The following is a 15,470-nucleotide window of genomic DNA, read 5'->3' as shown; positions in this document are numbered from 1 at the left end:
GCTTTGTTGGTCCTCTCTCCATTCTCCCTGGTTGAGTTTAACAAGTTTTAATAGATTCACTTATTTACATAGTTTTAAATGTGCTGGATTGTTTGTGGTGTTGCAAATGTAATTACATGTGTGGGTAGGCTCCAAGTCTCCCTCCAGTCAGAAATATCTTCCGTTACCTCACTGATGTTTGAGCTGCACTGTGCAGAATGTTTCTGCAGTTTGTTTTCACATTCATCTGAGACAGTTTCTCTGAGCTCACCTTAAATCTGAGTTTAACAGGCTACATATGAGCAGGATTTTGTGACATCACAACTTGTCAGTCCTGTATGTAGCATACATGTGTGGAAACTAGAATCCTTCAGGTCAGAGTGGACTTCAGTGAAGTAGGAGACATCTTGTTTCCAGCAGTTCAACATTTAAAAACATTCATATTCAGATTCTGGATTTTTCATTGAGGTAGGAGATGTGTTAAGAATTTGACTAGTTTATTGAAAAGCAGAATATTTGTCTTCAAACATTTCTGAAGGGCGACTTTGAGTTTTCAATTGAATTATTTTTGAAGTTGGCACCTTTAATTAAATACCTTCCAAAGACTGCAAAAAATGACTTTGTAGGAAGTGTTTAACATTTGTATGCGGTTTTCGAATGTAATGTGACGTAAACGTCATCGCTCCTGCAGGTCAAGGCATCCAGTGAGTTTACAGACTCATCAAGCGCTGATCTGTCAGTTTGATGTATGGACTCTAGCCTCTCTGAGCCATTGGCTGCTGTGAGTTCATATCGCACAACACCCGCCCCCCTCCGCGGCGTGGGAACTAGTTTTCAACAGGACAGTGAATTTTCCCCGGACGTGATCACAAAACGATGGACTCATGACAGACTTCACGCAAAGCTGCGCTGCTGGACCTAACATCCAACACTTATCTCGTAAACCGACTCCGACTTTTCCGACTTTGAAGTCCAGGATGACTTTATTATTTTTGATTCTATTAACTGTTGAAACTCAATCAGTGGTCTCAGGACTCGGGGACGTTTATACGAACCACTGGGCGGTGCGGATCACAGGTGGTCAGGAGCAAGCTGATAAAATCGCAGCAAGATATGGATATATAAACATGGGACAGGTAATGACCGTCTTAAGTGTTGTGAATGAAACTACAAAAATGAATGGATTTCCTGTAACTTTAACTCTTTAATTAAAGAGATTAACTTCAAAATGCTGTGAGGTCAAATGTGTAATGAGTTTCCTGTGAAAGTTCTAACTTTCAAAACGGTGTAGGCCTACATTTTATTGACTGAAAAATGCTTGACAGCCTTCTAATGTGATATGAAAACACAGCATATACAAGGATTTAAAAAAAAAAAAACGTTACCACTTTCGAATGTCTAGCCTTTACAAGGTTCTATAACTAATGGCTTTATTCATAGTTAGTAGCTCACTTACATGCTTAAAAAGAATAATTGCTGGGTTGACAAAAATCCCTCTGGCCGGTATTTGTCCTCCTTCGGCAGGACACTTGATTTATCCTTTCGATGGAGCTATGGTTCATCAGGAAGACATTCTTATGGACCACTCACCATCTGATTATCCAAAGTATAGGGACTAAAATGTATTAACAATTTAACATTCATATCTCTAGACTTGGTGGCTCATTTAATGTTTGTATATAGCCTGCTTTTTGTTCACATGGATGTTTACCCGATAAAGAATTTTGGGAGCATGCAAAATTAAACCTTCTGTAAATTATTAACATTGATAAGCCTATACGTTACATCATCTTATTAAGCCTTTATAAATCCATTGTAAAGGTTGCCTTATTAGAAAGTGGTACCAAAAAATGAAGACAGATTTAAGAGGAATGGTTCAAGTCAGAGCAGACTAGAGTCTGAAGAATATGACTGCAGTGTGCCAGCTTTGCACATGTGCTGAGAATCCTGCTCACATTTTTGGCGCTAAGTCAGGAGAGAATGTGCATATTTATTAAGTGACATCATATACTATATACAGATGGCTCAAATGTGTTTTGAATTTAGACAGCATTGTAGAATCAGATTTATGTTAAAAGTCAGACCACATCAGTGTAAAATCTATTTCGATAAAAGCAGCTCAGATAGATATACACATAATAAAACTAACTATAAACAGATGGCTAAATACTCTAAGTCTCAGTGCAATTGATGTCATTTTGTTGTTGGATGTGTTTGTTTAGATAGGAAGTCTGGAGGATCATTACCATTTCCACCACAGCAGAGTGGTTCGCAGAGCTGCCCACTCTCTGAAAGGCCCCCACAGTTTCATACATATGGATCCCGAGGTGAGACTTGAATCAGTTTCTTAAGTGCAATCAAAATGCACAACAGAGGAGATATGGTCACATGAACAATTTTTTCCTCTTGTCTAAAGCCTTTCATGCTGACCTTCCAACCCTGGACATAGTACCACACTGGCAGAAGTTCACATATTTCTCATGACTGTATTTTAAAATTTTTATTGGTTTATACAGTGGTGTGAAAATGCTGTACACCTCCTCTTCTGTAAAAAGATTGACGTGTGTTTTCTTTTCCACTTAAAAATCCATAATCCATCCATTGATTGAATTAAAATACAAATTGGTTAACAAGTTCGTAATAGCAAACAAATTCACTGTTCTTGGACCAAGTTGCAGTTGGATGGTAATGAAACACAAATGCAGCCAAGACATTACATTGCATATTTAGCCACCATTTTTGTCCAAAGTGACTGAAAATTGCAAGAATCATGCAAGTATATCAACTTCATCAAATAAGCTGAACTGCTTCAAGTGATACTTTGAGAAACAAAAAGTTTGCAGTCTGAACAGATATGTCAGTCTGCGATGGATAATGTTATGGATTGCAGTGTGGACCCAAACGCAGAGACAGAGACAGGCTGGGACACATGGAAGGTGAGATGAATTCTCATGGACTTGGGTAGCTTGAGTCTGACAACAGAGGGATTAATGATGCTGTTGAAGGGCCAATGTAGTGGGGGGAAAGTTTTGGAGAGTCTGTTTTTAAAGGAATGTCTTTAGAACAAAGCAAACTCTCTGACCTGGCCAGTAGTAGACTGACAGAAAGCCTTGCAGACTTGCAAGATGAATTGGGGACCTGAATGTCCAAAGGTTTGCCGTGGAGATGAAACACATGGTGATTGAGAGGAGGTCCACGGTCTCCAAAGCTGTAGGGAGTTTGGGAAGAGCCACAAAATACACAGCCTTAGATAATCTGAATTTGGTACAGAGAGATGATGAGGTGGGCCAATACGTGGGTCTGATTGAATCCGTTGAGCCAGTTTAATGAGAGACTCTATCTCGCAAGTAACCGCGGCCATCACACAGGACAAGAGAAGGATGGTGTGATGGTTGGTAGGAGCTTTGTTGGGAAAGTATTGACAGGAGAGGGCATCAGGCTTGATGTTTCTGGAACCTGGATGGTAAGTGAGGGTATAGTTGAACTGGCCAAAGAACAGCACCTGCCGGGCTTGACCGAGCTATCCACCATCCACAAGATGGGTCTGGCTGGATGTTGATGTGAAACGTCTCTCAAGTTCAGCAAAGACCAGGAAAGCAATGGAGTTGACATGAAATTCACATTTGAAATTCACAGCCTGGAAGACAGCAAGGGGCGTTGGTGAGACTAAAGTGGCCAAGGGTCTCAAATACATATACATGCATATACTGTAGATGTATAAAATTAATATATATCAATCTTGATGTTGTGTTAACGTTCATATTATTGTTATTGTGTATTGTCCAAACAGATGCAGCATGAAATTCAAAGGAAAGAGTGAAAGGATATAAAGGGGGATATTAACAAACCAGTGCCACCCCCTCTGCTGGCGGGTCTGGGTGTATGGGAGAAGGAGTAGGCTGAGGAGAGGGCTGCACTGGGGTGTTCTCTGGGGTGGTCCAAGTGTCAGTGAGAGTCCCAAGATTGCCAGGAGGCGTAGCCAGAGATGAACTCTTGCGGGAAGCTGACTGGCAGTTCCACAGGCCTTGTGTGACAAGGTGTTGTGTGTGTGTGGAGCGGGTGGAGTAGATTGACTACTAATTAAAAAAGTGAAAGAGACATGCCATGTGATGGTGGTTTCAAATTTTATTTACAACTAATGACACATTTTATTGTGAAGCTATCATTAGATCATATAAGACAGGTCTCATCTACTGCTGTTTATGAAGTGACTCTAATTAGATAATATCTCCTGCACAATGCTGGGATCAGCTGGTCATGTTATTGTTGTCGCGGTGACAGAATGTGTTGGTGTTTGTGTTTTTCTCAAGTCTATTCACAATAGTATAACGTTATGATATAATTAGGAAGTTACATGTCAAACCAAACCTTTTCCACACCTGTTTTAGCGAGTGCTTGTTTTCATACCATCTCATACATTTTTATGAGGTTCAATAAATTACTGCAGTCCAGTTTTCTATGACATGGTCTTACTATTGTGTAACAAGCTGATTATTCAAAACTGTAGTATTAATAAAAAGTATACTACATAGTTTGTATTTTCATTCATGTTTATAAATCAGCTTCCAGAAGAAACAAAGAAAAATCCACAGGTTTGCTGCAACACAAAGTAAGCTAGTTGTAAATTAGTCAACACTGTAGGTACCTTTGCATCAAAGATCGAGTTTTTAATCTGATGTCTGTGGTGGATGTGGTGGTGTCAGGTCACATGACCTCCTCATAAATGTGGATGTGTGTACCCAACTTTCAAGAGATTTGTAAAGTAGGGTATGTGAGAACCCAGACATGTAGTTAGTTATAGTCAGTGATAGCAACTGGACGTTACAAGACAGAACAGGAAATGGAACAAACAAAAAAAGGCGGGCCACATTAGGTCAATAGGTATGCAGGATCTTCTATGAGAAAATGCTGTATGTTTTAAACACTGTTTTTATCGTGGTGGATGGTAATGTTTTGATAGCAAAGACAGAAAAAGATGATTCTGTCTGATATATTGTTATTTTCATATGGTCTTTCCTCACAGAAGACATTTTGACATGCAAAAAGCACAGGTGTAAATAATAAAAGTAATGATAGCTAATTCCATTTAGCTGCTTCAGTTTCAGGGCACTGGTATTGTTCATGCTGGCTCACTGCCACGTTGTCATGTCTTACTGGGACAGAAAAACGTCTATTGGCACATGTCATGTGGACCATAGCAAATAATCTAACAAGCAGAATTTAACCCAAATAGAACTTGACATTGTGGTTTCAGAGGTTTATGGCATGAGTCAATGACCCCATTCAGGCATTTTTCCCTCAAATCTGATGTATACATGGGACACTCATGTAAGTACGAAAGTCAGGGTAAGGACTCTACACTGGTGTAAAATGCTTACAGTCATTTCAGTATCCTTACGTAGATGAACTATATGAACTCTATGTATGTATATGGCTCTTTTTGTACTTGAAACTGATGTATAGTGTTATTGCCATTTCCATTCTTAGGTGGTTTGGGCCCAGCAGCAGGTAGTAAAACCAAGAGTAAAGAGGCACGCCCAAAGTAACCCAAGTTTCATTCATTTCAATGACCCTAAATGGTCCAACATGTGGTACATTGTAAGTACAGAACACTGAATCATTCATCCTGCCGTTCCCATTTTGACGAGATAAGAAGATGTCTGGTGTTTGTCATCTATGTTTCTCTTCAGCATTGCAATGATAAGAGCAGCAGCTGTCGCTCGGAGATGAACATTCTGGCAGCCTGGCAGAGGGGCTACACCGGCAAGAATGTAGTGGTCACCATATTGGATGATGGCATAGAGCGAAACCACCCTGACCTGGCTCCGAACTATGTATGTGCTATCCATCCAACCATGTCCAAATATGGATACAGTTCAAAATCAAAATACTACCTCAGGATTTCATATGTAACATCTTGAATTATTTCCCCAAGTTTGTAACCCATGTTTGGCTCCAATTCATCACTCCAATACCACACAAAAAGAAGTGTGATAGAAAAGGCACTGGTTGATATATACTACCTCTTTTTTTATAAACTTCAATAACTGTTAGCTGTTTGCCTCACCTATTTGTTGCCATTTCCTCTGTTGTCCTATCATTTCTGTAGGACCATCTAGCAAGTTATGATGTCAATGGGAATGACCATGACCCTACACCTCGTTATGACTCCCGCAATGAAAACATGTAAGAATGAATACCACCAATGTCTCCACCTTGTCACATTCAACTTAAATCTATTCTGCAGTTCCTCCAACTATCTCTCTGTACTTTGATCATGTCTCTATCCTTTTGGTATAAGGCCAAAGTATACAACAGGAATAGTTCTAGATGAGTCCCAGACTAATTTTCAGAATAGATAGTACTAAGGGCGCAGTGTGCGTCAAACAAAGTACTTGTTGGATTGTCTAACAGCACCTGTAACCTCTTTTTGACTCGGGGGATGCGTCAAACTGTTTTTGTAACTTTCACGCCCACATCCCGCAGATTATGATTATATGCAAACCCTCCTCTTTTTTACAGCAGAGCTACCATAAACTTTGTGAGCAAAAGTAACCTAAAATATTAACAATAAATGAGAATTTGATGTCAGTCCCGAAGGAATGAAAAACTGACGACATCTTTCTAGACTTACCATTTTGCATGAATGATCATACAAGGAGAAATCCACCAGGAGCAGTCTCCATAGTGCGTTTGTGCCTGTGATCACAGAAACATCTAACCCAAAGTTGAATAAATTACTCTTGTAATTTTGTATACAACCTTGTAAACTTTTACATGACAGCTAATGTGGCCTCTCTGGACCTTATCAGATGGCATGATGGAAAATGGACAGTTGAACATAGACAATTTCTGGAACGCAGTGAACGTTAGAAAGTGATGGCATGAGTTTTAGGATGGTCACCATATTCTCTGTCCTCTATATATTGGCTTCACAGAGGGAGTCGAAAATTCATAACGGTGATGCTTGATGCATGTGAGAGTAGAATGGCTGATAACGCTGAATGGAGATAAGGCAATCAATGTTTTTTGTTCGTTGTTTTCCAATATGTTTCCATTATCTGTAGGCACTGAAGGGTAGCCTAAAGCTTAGCATCTGTGTGTTAACTTTCTATAAAAGGAGGACTAGTAAAGAAAGGGAATGTGTCAGCCTCTGAATAATGATTCTCCTGCTGAGCCTGTAAAGAAGCTCTCGGCACGTGGTGTGATGACATATCTTATAATGATATATAAAATGATATTGTAAGTTATTTTATTTCAGATGTGCCTCTGAGAAAGCTTTACAGCAATCGGCCTTGAACATTGAAACAGATCACAGCTGTATGTCAAGTTGTAATTTCTGTGTTTGCTCTCTGTTTTCATGTAGACATGGAACTCGGTGTGCAGGTGAAGTTGCAGCAGTGGCCAATAACTCCCATTGCATTGTTGGGATAGCCTACAATGCTCACATTGGAGGTAGAGTTCTCTGTCCTTTTCGCTACACTTGCAAGAGTCAATGTAGGTTTAAAGTTTTTTTACTCTACTCATTATTTTATTACTTTGTCACGTTTGAGTCACTACCCTAAAATGGCTTTTTAGCCACACCAGCAGTTTGGCTCTGGGGATGGCAATGTCAGTTGGTCTTTTCTTCTAGCACCACCACCAGTAATCCAGTAACTACATAGATTGGCACAAAGTTTGGTATAGATATTCATGGTTCCCAGACAATGAATGATAATGACTTTGTTGGTCTTACTATTCATCACGTCAAATGTGCCCAGTACTATGGTTTATGGCCAAGCACTTGCAAACTACTGTAACATGCTAAACTAAGATGAACATGGTAAATATTATCATTGTGTCATTGTTATTGTGAGCATGTTACTATGTTGACGTTAGCAATTAGCTCAAAGGGAAGGTCAGTTTGCTTGATTGCACCATTGGTTTGGTTATAACGCTGAGCTGCATCAGCTCTCAAATGTTACTGACTCAGGTATGAGAATACTTATAATACTAATAGCCATAGAAGAAACGAAACAATCTCTTAGCCAGTTCTTTTCTGCATGATTAAAATAGTCTTTTTCGATGCTTAGAAAAGCAAATCATACAAAGATGCAATTTCTACCTTATTGTAAGTGGTGTTCGACTACCAACAATAGAACCTCAGGTCTCTGCAGGGGTGGGCAAGAACTTCACCACTGAAATTAGTGTTGCATTAACCTGTAAACAACTGTTTAAGGTGTGAGCTGGACCAGGATGGTGCTAACTATACACTACTATATAATATACACTACTATACTCAACTACTGTTGAGTAGTTAAAGCATATGTGAAATAACCCTTAGTGTGTAAAATCAAGTAACTACAATCATAACTTCCCATACAGGAAAATGTTTACTTTCTACCCCACTACATTTGTGCTCTAAGCTGCAAAATATTATTTTTAGCCCTTTACTTATACACCTATTCTCTGTGTAATCACATGAAGATGCAAGGATTACTGGGTGACTTAAATTAATTTCATTTGAAATTTGTTTGATGTATTGAGATTGATGTTACCTTGGACACAGGGATTCGGATGCTAGATGGCGACGTGACTGATATAGTAGAGGCCAAGTCCCTGGGAATCCGACCTGACTACATCGACATCTACAGTGCCAGCTGGGGGCCAAAAGATGATGGCAAGACAGTGGATGGCCCAGGGCCGCTAACTAAGCAGGCTTTTGAGCAAGGCATCAAGAAGGTTCGATCTGTCACAAAGAAAAGTTATGTTATGCCTTATGTATGTATGATTAATGTTTGAGTGGAACCACAGCACCCCATCACTATGTATTTGTCACACAGGGCCGTAAAGGCCTGGGGTCCATTTTTGTCTGGGCGTCAGGTAACGGTGGTCGGCAGGGTGATCACTGTTCATGTGATGGTTACACCAGCAGTATCTACACCATCTCCATCTCCAGCACCACAGAGAATGGAAACAAGCCCTGGTACCTGGAGGTCTGCAGCTCCATCATGGCCACAACCTACAGCAGTGGAGAGTTTAATGAGAGGAAGATTGTGAGTACTGGCTAAATGGCTATTTCATCAACTGTAGCTCAGATAGTTAGACCTACAGTTTAACGTTTACCTCAGTAGCATGTGACTGTTGAATGTCCATAAGCCCATAGCATTGGCTTAGATAGGTAACAAAAATGAAAACCATTAATTGGTCTAAAGCAGCTGTAAACTATTTTTAGCCTCTTGTAGCTCATTGTTTGGTTGTACAGCTCGCAAACTCAACTCTCATCAGCATAGTTTCGAGTAGACAGTTAAATTTAGCTACTAGCTGGTGAACATAGTGGAGCAGTTAGCAGCTAAAGAACCAGATACTTCCCTCAGGAGTTGGTAGAGACAAAAACAGTGAATATTGGACTTCAAGTTCCCAGAAACAATCTAATGTTGCACTCTGTCTGCTGGAGGTGTGAAATTGTTTGGGAACACATTCACCGTGACAATTTTATACAGTGACAATATGTCACATGTTGCTTCGAAAAAAGTCAATGCAGCTTAAATTGGGTATATACTACTAATGTGCACTACTGTAACATTGCAGCACCTCATCATTTTAATAAAGCGAAAACTGTTATTTCTTCAGAATTTAGCCATCATTTTCTCAACCTTAAAGTGGGACTTTCATGTGGCCAACAGTGGTTAAGTAAATGGTAAATGATCTCACTTACATAGCGCTTTTCAACCTTCACACTTTACAGCTAAGTCTCACTCACCCATTCACTCACACATTCACACACTGATGGCGACCAAGCTGCCATGCAAGGTGCTTACTTAGGGTTCAGTGTCTTGCTCAAGGACACTTCGACATGACGGGGGCAGCCAGGGATTGAACCCCCAACCCGCTCTAACCAGCTTTACCTCCCGTGCGACAGTGCTAACCACTGCGCCATATATTATTATCAGTAGCCAGTTAGCTAAGATAAAGTTAGGGGATGGAAATAAACTGAAAATAAAAAGAAAAAGAAAAAAGTAAAAAAGAAGATAATAAAACAAAGAAAGTCTGCTCCATGGTATAACACCCCAATCTGCAAATTAAAGTAAACGTTGCACAAACCTGAAAGGAAATGGCGCTCCACCAAACTGGAAGAATCACGTTTAATTTGGCAAGATCGTCTTAAAACTTATAGGAAGGCCCTCTGTAATGCCAGAGCAGCCTATTACTCATCATTAATAGAGGAGAACAAGAACAACCCCAGGTTTCTTTTCAGCACTGTAGCCAGGCTGACAGAGAGTCACAGCTCTATTGAGCCATGTATTCCTATAACCCTCAGCAGTAATGACCCTCAGCAGTAATGACTTCATGAGCTTCTTTAATGATAAAATTCCAACTATTAGAGACAAAATTGATCACCTCCTGTCCTCAGGTGGTATCTTACCTTCAAACACAGGAATCTCAGAAACAGCTGTAAAACCTGATGATATATTTAGATTGCTTTCTCTAAAGTAGCTGTAATTAAACCTCTTCTTAAAAAACCCACTCTTGATCCAGAGGTTTTAGTCAACTATAGACCTATATCTAACCCTCACAAGATCCTTGAGAAAGCAGTCGCCAACCAGCTGTGTGACTTTCTACATGACAATAAGTTACTTTAGGACTTTCAGTCAGGTTTCAGAGCGCATCATAGCACAGAGACACAACATTCGACACCATTGACCATCATATCATATTAGAGACTGGAACATTTAATTGGCATTAAAGGAACCACACTAAACTGGTTTAAGTTGTATTTATCAGATCAATCTCAGTTTGTACACGTTAACGATAAATCCTCCATGCATGCCAAAATTCATGGAGTTCCATAAGGTTCTGTGCTTGAACCAATACTATTCACCTTTATATATGCTTCTTTTAGGCCATTATATATAGAAAACAGTCCATAAATGTTCATTGCTATGTGGATGATACCCAGTTATATCTATCAATCAAGTCAGAAGATCCTAGTCAGTTAGCTAAGCTCCAAGCATGCTTTAAGGACATAAAGACCTGGATGACCTGCAATTATCTGATATTGAACTTGGACAAAACAGAAGTTATTGTTCTTGGCCCTGAACATCTCCGAAACAGTATCTAAGGATATAGTTACTATAGATGGCATTGTCCTGGCCTCCAGCGCCACTGTGAGGAATCTCAGTTACCTTTGATGAGGACATGTCCTTTAACTGTCATATAAAACAAACTTCCAAACCAAACTGCCTTTTTTCACCTCCGTAACATTTCAAAAATCAGGAAGATCCTGTCTCAAACAGGTGCAGAATGCATTAGTCCATGCATTTGTTACGTCTAGGCTGGATTATTGTAATTCCTCATTATCAGGCTGTACCAATAAGTCCCTTAAGACTCTCCAGTTGATCCAGAATGCTGTGGCACGTGTACTGACAGTACTGGCTGTACTGGCTCATAGTACCCTATTACCCCACTAGAGCACTGCGCTCCCAGAATGCAGGGTTGCTTGTGGTTCCTAGAGTCTCCAAAAGCAGAATGGGAGCCAGAGCCGTCAGCTATCAAGCTCCTCTCCTGTGGAATCAGCTCCCAGTTTGGGTCCAGGAGGCAGACACACACTTTACGTTTAAGAGTAGGCTTAAAACTTTGTTTTTTACGCTTATAGTTAGGGCTGGCTCAGGCCTGCACGGACCAGCCCCTAGTTATGCTGCTATAGGCATAGACTGCTGGGGGATCTCCCATGATGCACTGAGCTTTTCTCCTCTCCCTCTTTACACATTGATGTCCCACTAGTGCATGTTACTAACTTTACATCTTCCCTGGAGTTTCTTTCTCGCAGGTTCCTGTGGATCATGGTCCTGGTATGCCTGGCTGATGCCGCCATGGGCTTGCTTGACTCTCATCGCTTCAATTATTATTTTTAGTCATAGTTCTGTTATTATTAAAGTTATTGCTATTATTAATCATATTTGAGTTATTATTACAGCTGTAACTACTATTATCAGCCATATTTCCATTATTATTGTAATTGTAGTTGCTATGACTACTACTCGTGGTGCTATACATTTCTGTCTGTGTCTCTATGTGTCTCTCTCTATCTGCTTGTCCCTCTGTCTGTCTCCCTCCCTCCCTCTCTCTCTCCGTCTCCCTCTCTTTCGCTCTCTTGCTCTCGCTCTCGCTCTCCAACCTAACCGGTCAAAGCAGATGACTGCCCACCTGCTTCTTAAAAGGAAGTTTTTCCTTGCCACTGTCGCCAAAGGTCGCCTTTGGTGGGAACTGTTGGACTCTGTAATAATATTATAAAGAGTACGGTCTAGACCTGCTCTATTTGTAAAGTGGCATGAGATGACTTTTATTGTGATTTTGCGCTATATAAATAGAATTGAATTGAAATTGAATTGAATACTTAAAGGATGATAGTTCATTCAACAAAAAGTGTCCCTTTGCAATGCCACCCTCAAGCATCCACATCCCTCCTCTTCCTCCCTCTATTGTCTACCCTCAGGCTGGCTCATATTACGTAAGACTCGCCTTCTTGTAGCTTGGAAACCAATCAAAAATGACAAATGACAACCTGTGAATGTGACAGTATGCTAAGTTGTTAGCGTGGAGCAAACAAGCCACGTCTGCGTAGATTATGTTTGCTTGTACTGTGGTGTGCTTCTCATCTCATGTGAAGAGTAGACTGAAGATAAGAGAAAGATGACTAAGAGAAGAGATAAAAATGACGGATGTTATAACAGACTGCTACTCAAAAAGTTTTTAATGTGGTGCTCTGCTGCAGTTAAGAGCAAACTGTGAGAATCTGTCTCTCTGTGGCCCTGTCCCACACTGTGTTTCTCAGTGTAAATATTATGCTTTGGCTTGTGTAAAACTAACCAGAGTGAAACGAAAACAAGCACCCTAGTGCCTAAGGTGGAGGCCAGCCAAACAGTCAGGCCAGCTTGTGGAGAGGACACCACAAACAGAGTGTCTCACAGACCCCCTTCTCCAATCTGTCATTTACTTAAACAAGCAGGGCTTATGAGCTCCAGCATGAGCAAAGCAGACTTTCAGTGTTTCCTGTCAGGGTCTGTTTTTTGAACAATGCAGTGAAATGAAAAGGCAGCTCAGTCTGATTTTCAGGCTAAGTATTTATTAAGGAACTCACTCCTTTAGTGACTCACGCTGCCCTGAAGGCAGTTCTGGCACCACACAAACGTACGTCACATTGATAAAAAGCATGTAGTCCATTCGTAACACCAGGTCTGAGACTCTGACAAATAGAAATGAATCATGAATAACATAATACATATGCATCGGCAAATCTTTTTGTATAGCACCTTTAAACAACAGAGCAGTATATAAGACAAACGCCATTAAGACAAGATATAAAAGAAACACACAATACAAAAAGACATTTAAATAGGATTTTAAAGAGCTCTACCTGACCCTCTCAGAGCTTTTCTTGGTGGTTTTTGTGCACCAGAGACTACCATTACCTTAGTGGGGGCAATGGCATCAATAACATTTGTAATTTTACAAACAACAACATTATTGACTGAGAACCAAGAGAGAGCAGGCGTGGGAGGGAAAGCCTGCATGAATAATTCAACGCTTTTTTTGTGATTTACCTCTGTTTAAACATTTGTGTATGTATAGTCTGATTGAAATGTTGTCAAATTAAGGGCTTTCTGTAGACAACCAATACAGCATTGATTAGTAATAGAAGGAAATTCATATGAAATCAGATCTATAAACAGTGAATCAAATGGGAACTATACTGTTTTTGTGGTCCCTTGCAGGTAACCACTGATCTCCGGCAGCGCTGCACTGATGGTCATACTGGCACTTCTGTCTCTGCTCCCATTGTGGCTGGAATCATAGCTCTCGCCCTAGAGGCCAAGTCAGTCACATTTTCTGTCTTGCTGTCATAAAAATGTCATTACTCTGTTCTCCCCTTTTCTGCCGCCATCTGTCTCCTGACAGATAGACAGCCAAAAATATAATTATTTCTCTAAATTACTTGCTCCCATAGCAACATTCTGATGAAATTCACCTACAGCATTTCAATTCAGTTCAGTTTTATTTATATAGGGCCAAATCACAACAAAATATTATTACAGAGACCCAACATTTCCCACCATGAGCAAGCACTTTGGTGACAGTGGCAAGGAAAAACTTCCTTTTAAGAGGCAGAAACCTCGAGCAGAACCAGACTCTAGGTGGGCGGTCATCTGCTTTGACCGGTGGAGAGAGAGAGAGAGAGAGACAGGCAGAAAGGCTGAGATATATAGTAGCAGTAGCCATAGCAACTATAATTATAATAATAATGGAAATATGACTGATAATAGTAGTTACAGCTGTTGAAATATGATTAATAATAGCAATAACAACTTTAATAGTAACGGAACTATGACTAAAAATAATAATTGTAGTGATGAGAGTCAAGCGGGCCCATAGCAGCAGCAGCCAGGTGTACCAGGACCATGATCCACAGGAACCTGCAAGATGAGAAAGCACAGAGAAACTCCAGGGAAGATATAAAGTTAGTAACATGCATTGGAGGGACATGAATGTGTAAAGATGGAGAGGGAGAGGAGGAAAGCTCAGTGCATCATGGGAGATCCCCCAGCAGTCTATGCCTATAGCAGCATAACTAGGGGCTGGTCCAGGCAGGCCTGAGCCAGCCCTAACTATAGGCGTTATCAAAAAGCAAAGTTTTAAGCCTACTCTTAAAAGTAGAGTGTGTGTCTGCCTCCCGAACCCAAAGTGGGAGCCGATTTCACAGGAGAGGAGCTTAATAGCTGAAGGCTCTGGCTCCTGTTCCGATTTTGGAGACTCTAGGAACCACAAGCAACCCTGCATTCTGGGAGCACAGTGCTCTAGTGGGGTAATAGGGTACTATGAGCTCTTTAAGTTATGATGGTGCCTGACCAGTAAGAGCTTTGTAAGTGAGAAGAAGGATTTTAAACTCTATTCTGGATTTTACTGGGAGCCAGTGCAGAGAAGCTAATACTGGAGAAATATGATCTCTTTTCCTGGTTTCTGTCAGTACACGTGCCACAGCATTCTGGATCAACTGCAGAGTCTTAAGGGACTTGTTGGGACAGTCTGATAACAAGATAATCCTTTATTAATCCCTTAGCAGGGAAATTTGCATTGTTACAGCAGCATACAGGATAGTGCAATAACAAGAGAGTATAATAAGAAATTGCAATAGTCGAGCCTAGACGTAACAAATGCATGGACTAATTTTTCTGCATCTGTTTGAGACAGGATGTTCCTGATTTTTTAAGTGTTACGGAGATGAAAAAGGGCAATCCTTGAAGTTTGTTTTACGTGAGAGTTAAAGGACAACATCAGATAATTGCAGGTCATACAGGTCTTTATGTCCTTAAGGCATGCTTGGAGCTTAGTAAACTGATGAGGTTCTTCTGGCTTGATCAATAGATATAACGGGATATCATCCGCATCAACATTTATGGACTGTTTTCTAATAATATCTTCTAAAGGAGGCATATATAAGGTGAATAGTATTG

The 15,470-nt window shown here is 40.4% G+C and overlaps 1 protein-coding gene across 1 annotated transcript in view; it reads left to right on the top strand.

Annotated features, from left to right (window-relative positions):
* Positions 1–956: 956 nt before the first annotated feature.
* pcsk6 (proprotein convertase subtilisin/kexin type 6) overlaps positions 957–15,470 on the top strand; it is a 42,172-nt gene continuing 27,658 nt past the window's right edge. The window contains exons 1-9 of the mRNA XM_070906824.1: positions 957–1,115; positions 2,202–2,306; positions 5,467–5,577; positions 5,670–5,813; positions 6,089–6,165; positions 7,346–7,434; positions 8,528–8,700; positions 8,802–9,014; positions 13,734–13,834. Coding sequence (XP_070762925.1) covers positions 957–1,115; positions 2,202–2,306; positions 5,467–5,577; positions 5,670–5,813; positions 6,089–6,165; positions 7,346–7,434; positions 8,528–8,700; positions 8,802–9,014; positions 13,734–13,834 — 1,172 coding nt within the window. The remainder of the gene's footprint in view (positions 1,116–2,201; positions 2,307–5,466; positions 5,578–5,669; positions 5,814–6,088; positions 6,166–7,345; positions 7,435–8,527; positions 8,701–8,801; positions 9,015–13,733; positions 13,835–15,470) is intronic.

The sequence above is a fragment of the Enoplosus armatus genome, chromosome 1, assembly GCF_043641665.1.
Source record: "Enoplosus armatus isolate fEnoArm2 chromosome 1, fEnoArm2.hap1, whole genome shotgun sequence".
Lineage (NCBI taxonomy): Eukaryota > Metazoa > Chordata > Actinopteri > Centrarchiformes > Enoplosidae > Enoplosus > Enoplosus armatus.
This window is presented reverse-complemented; position numbering and strand designations above follow the sequence as displayed.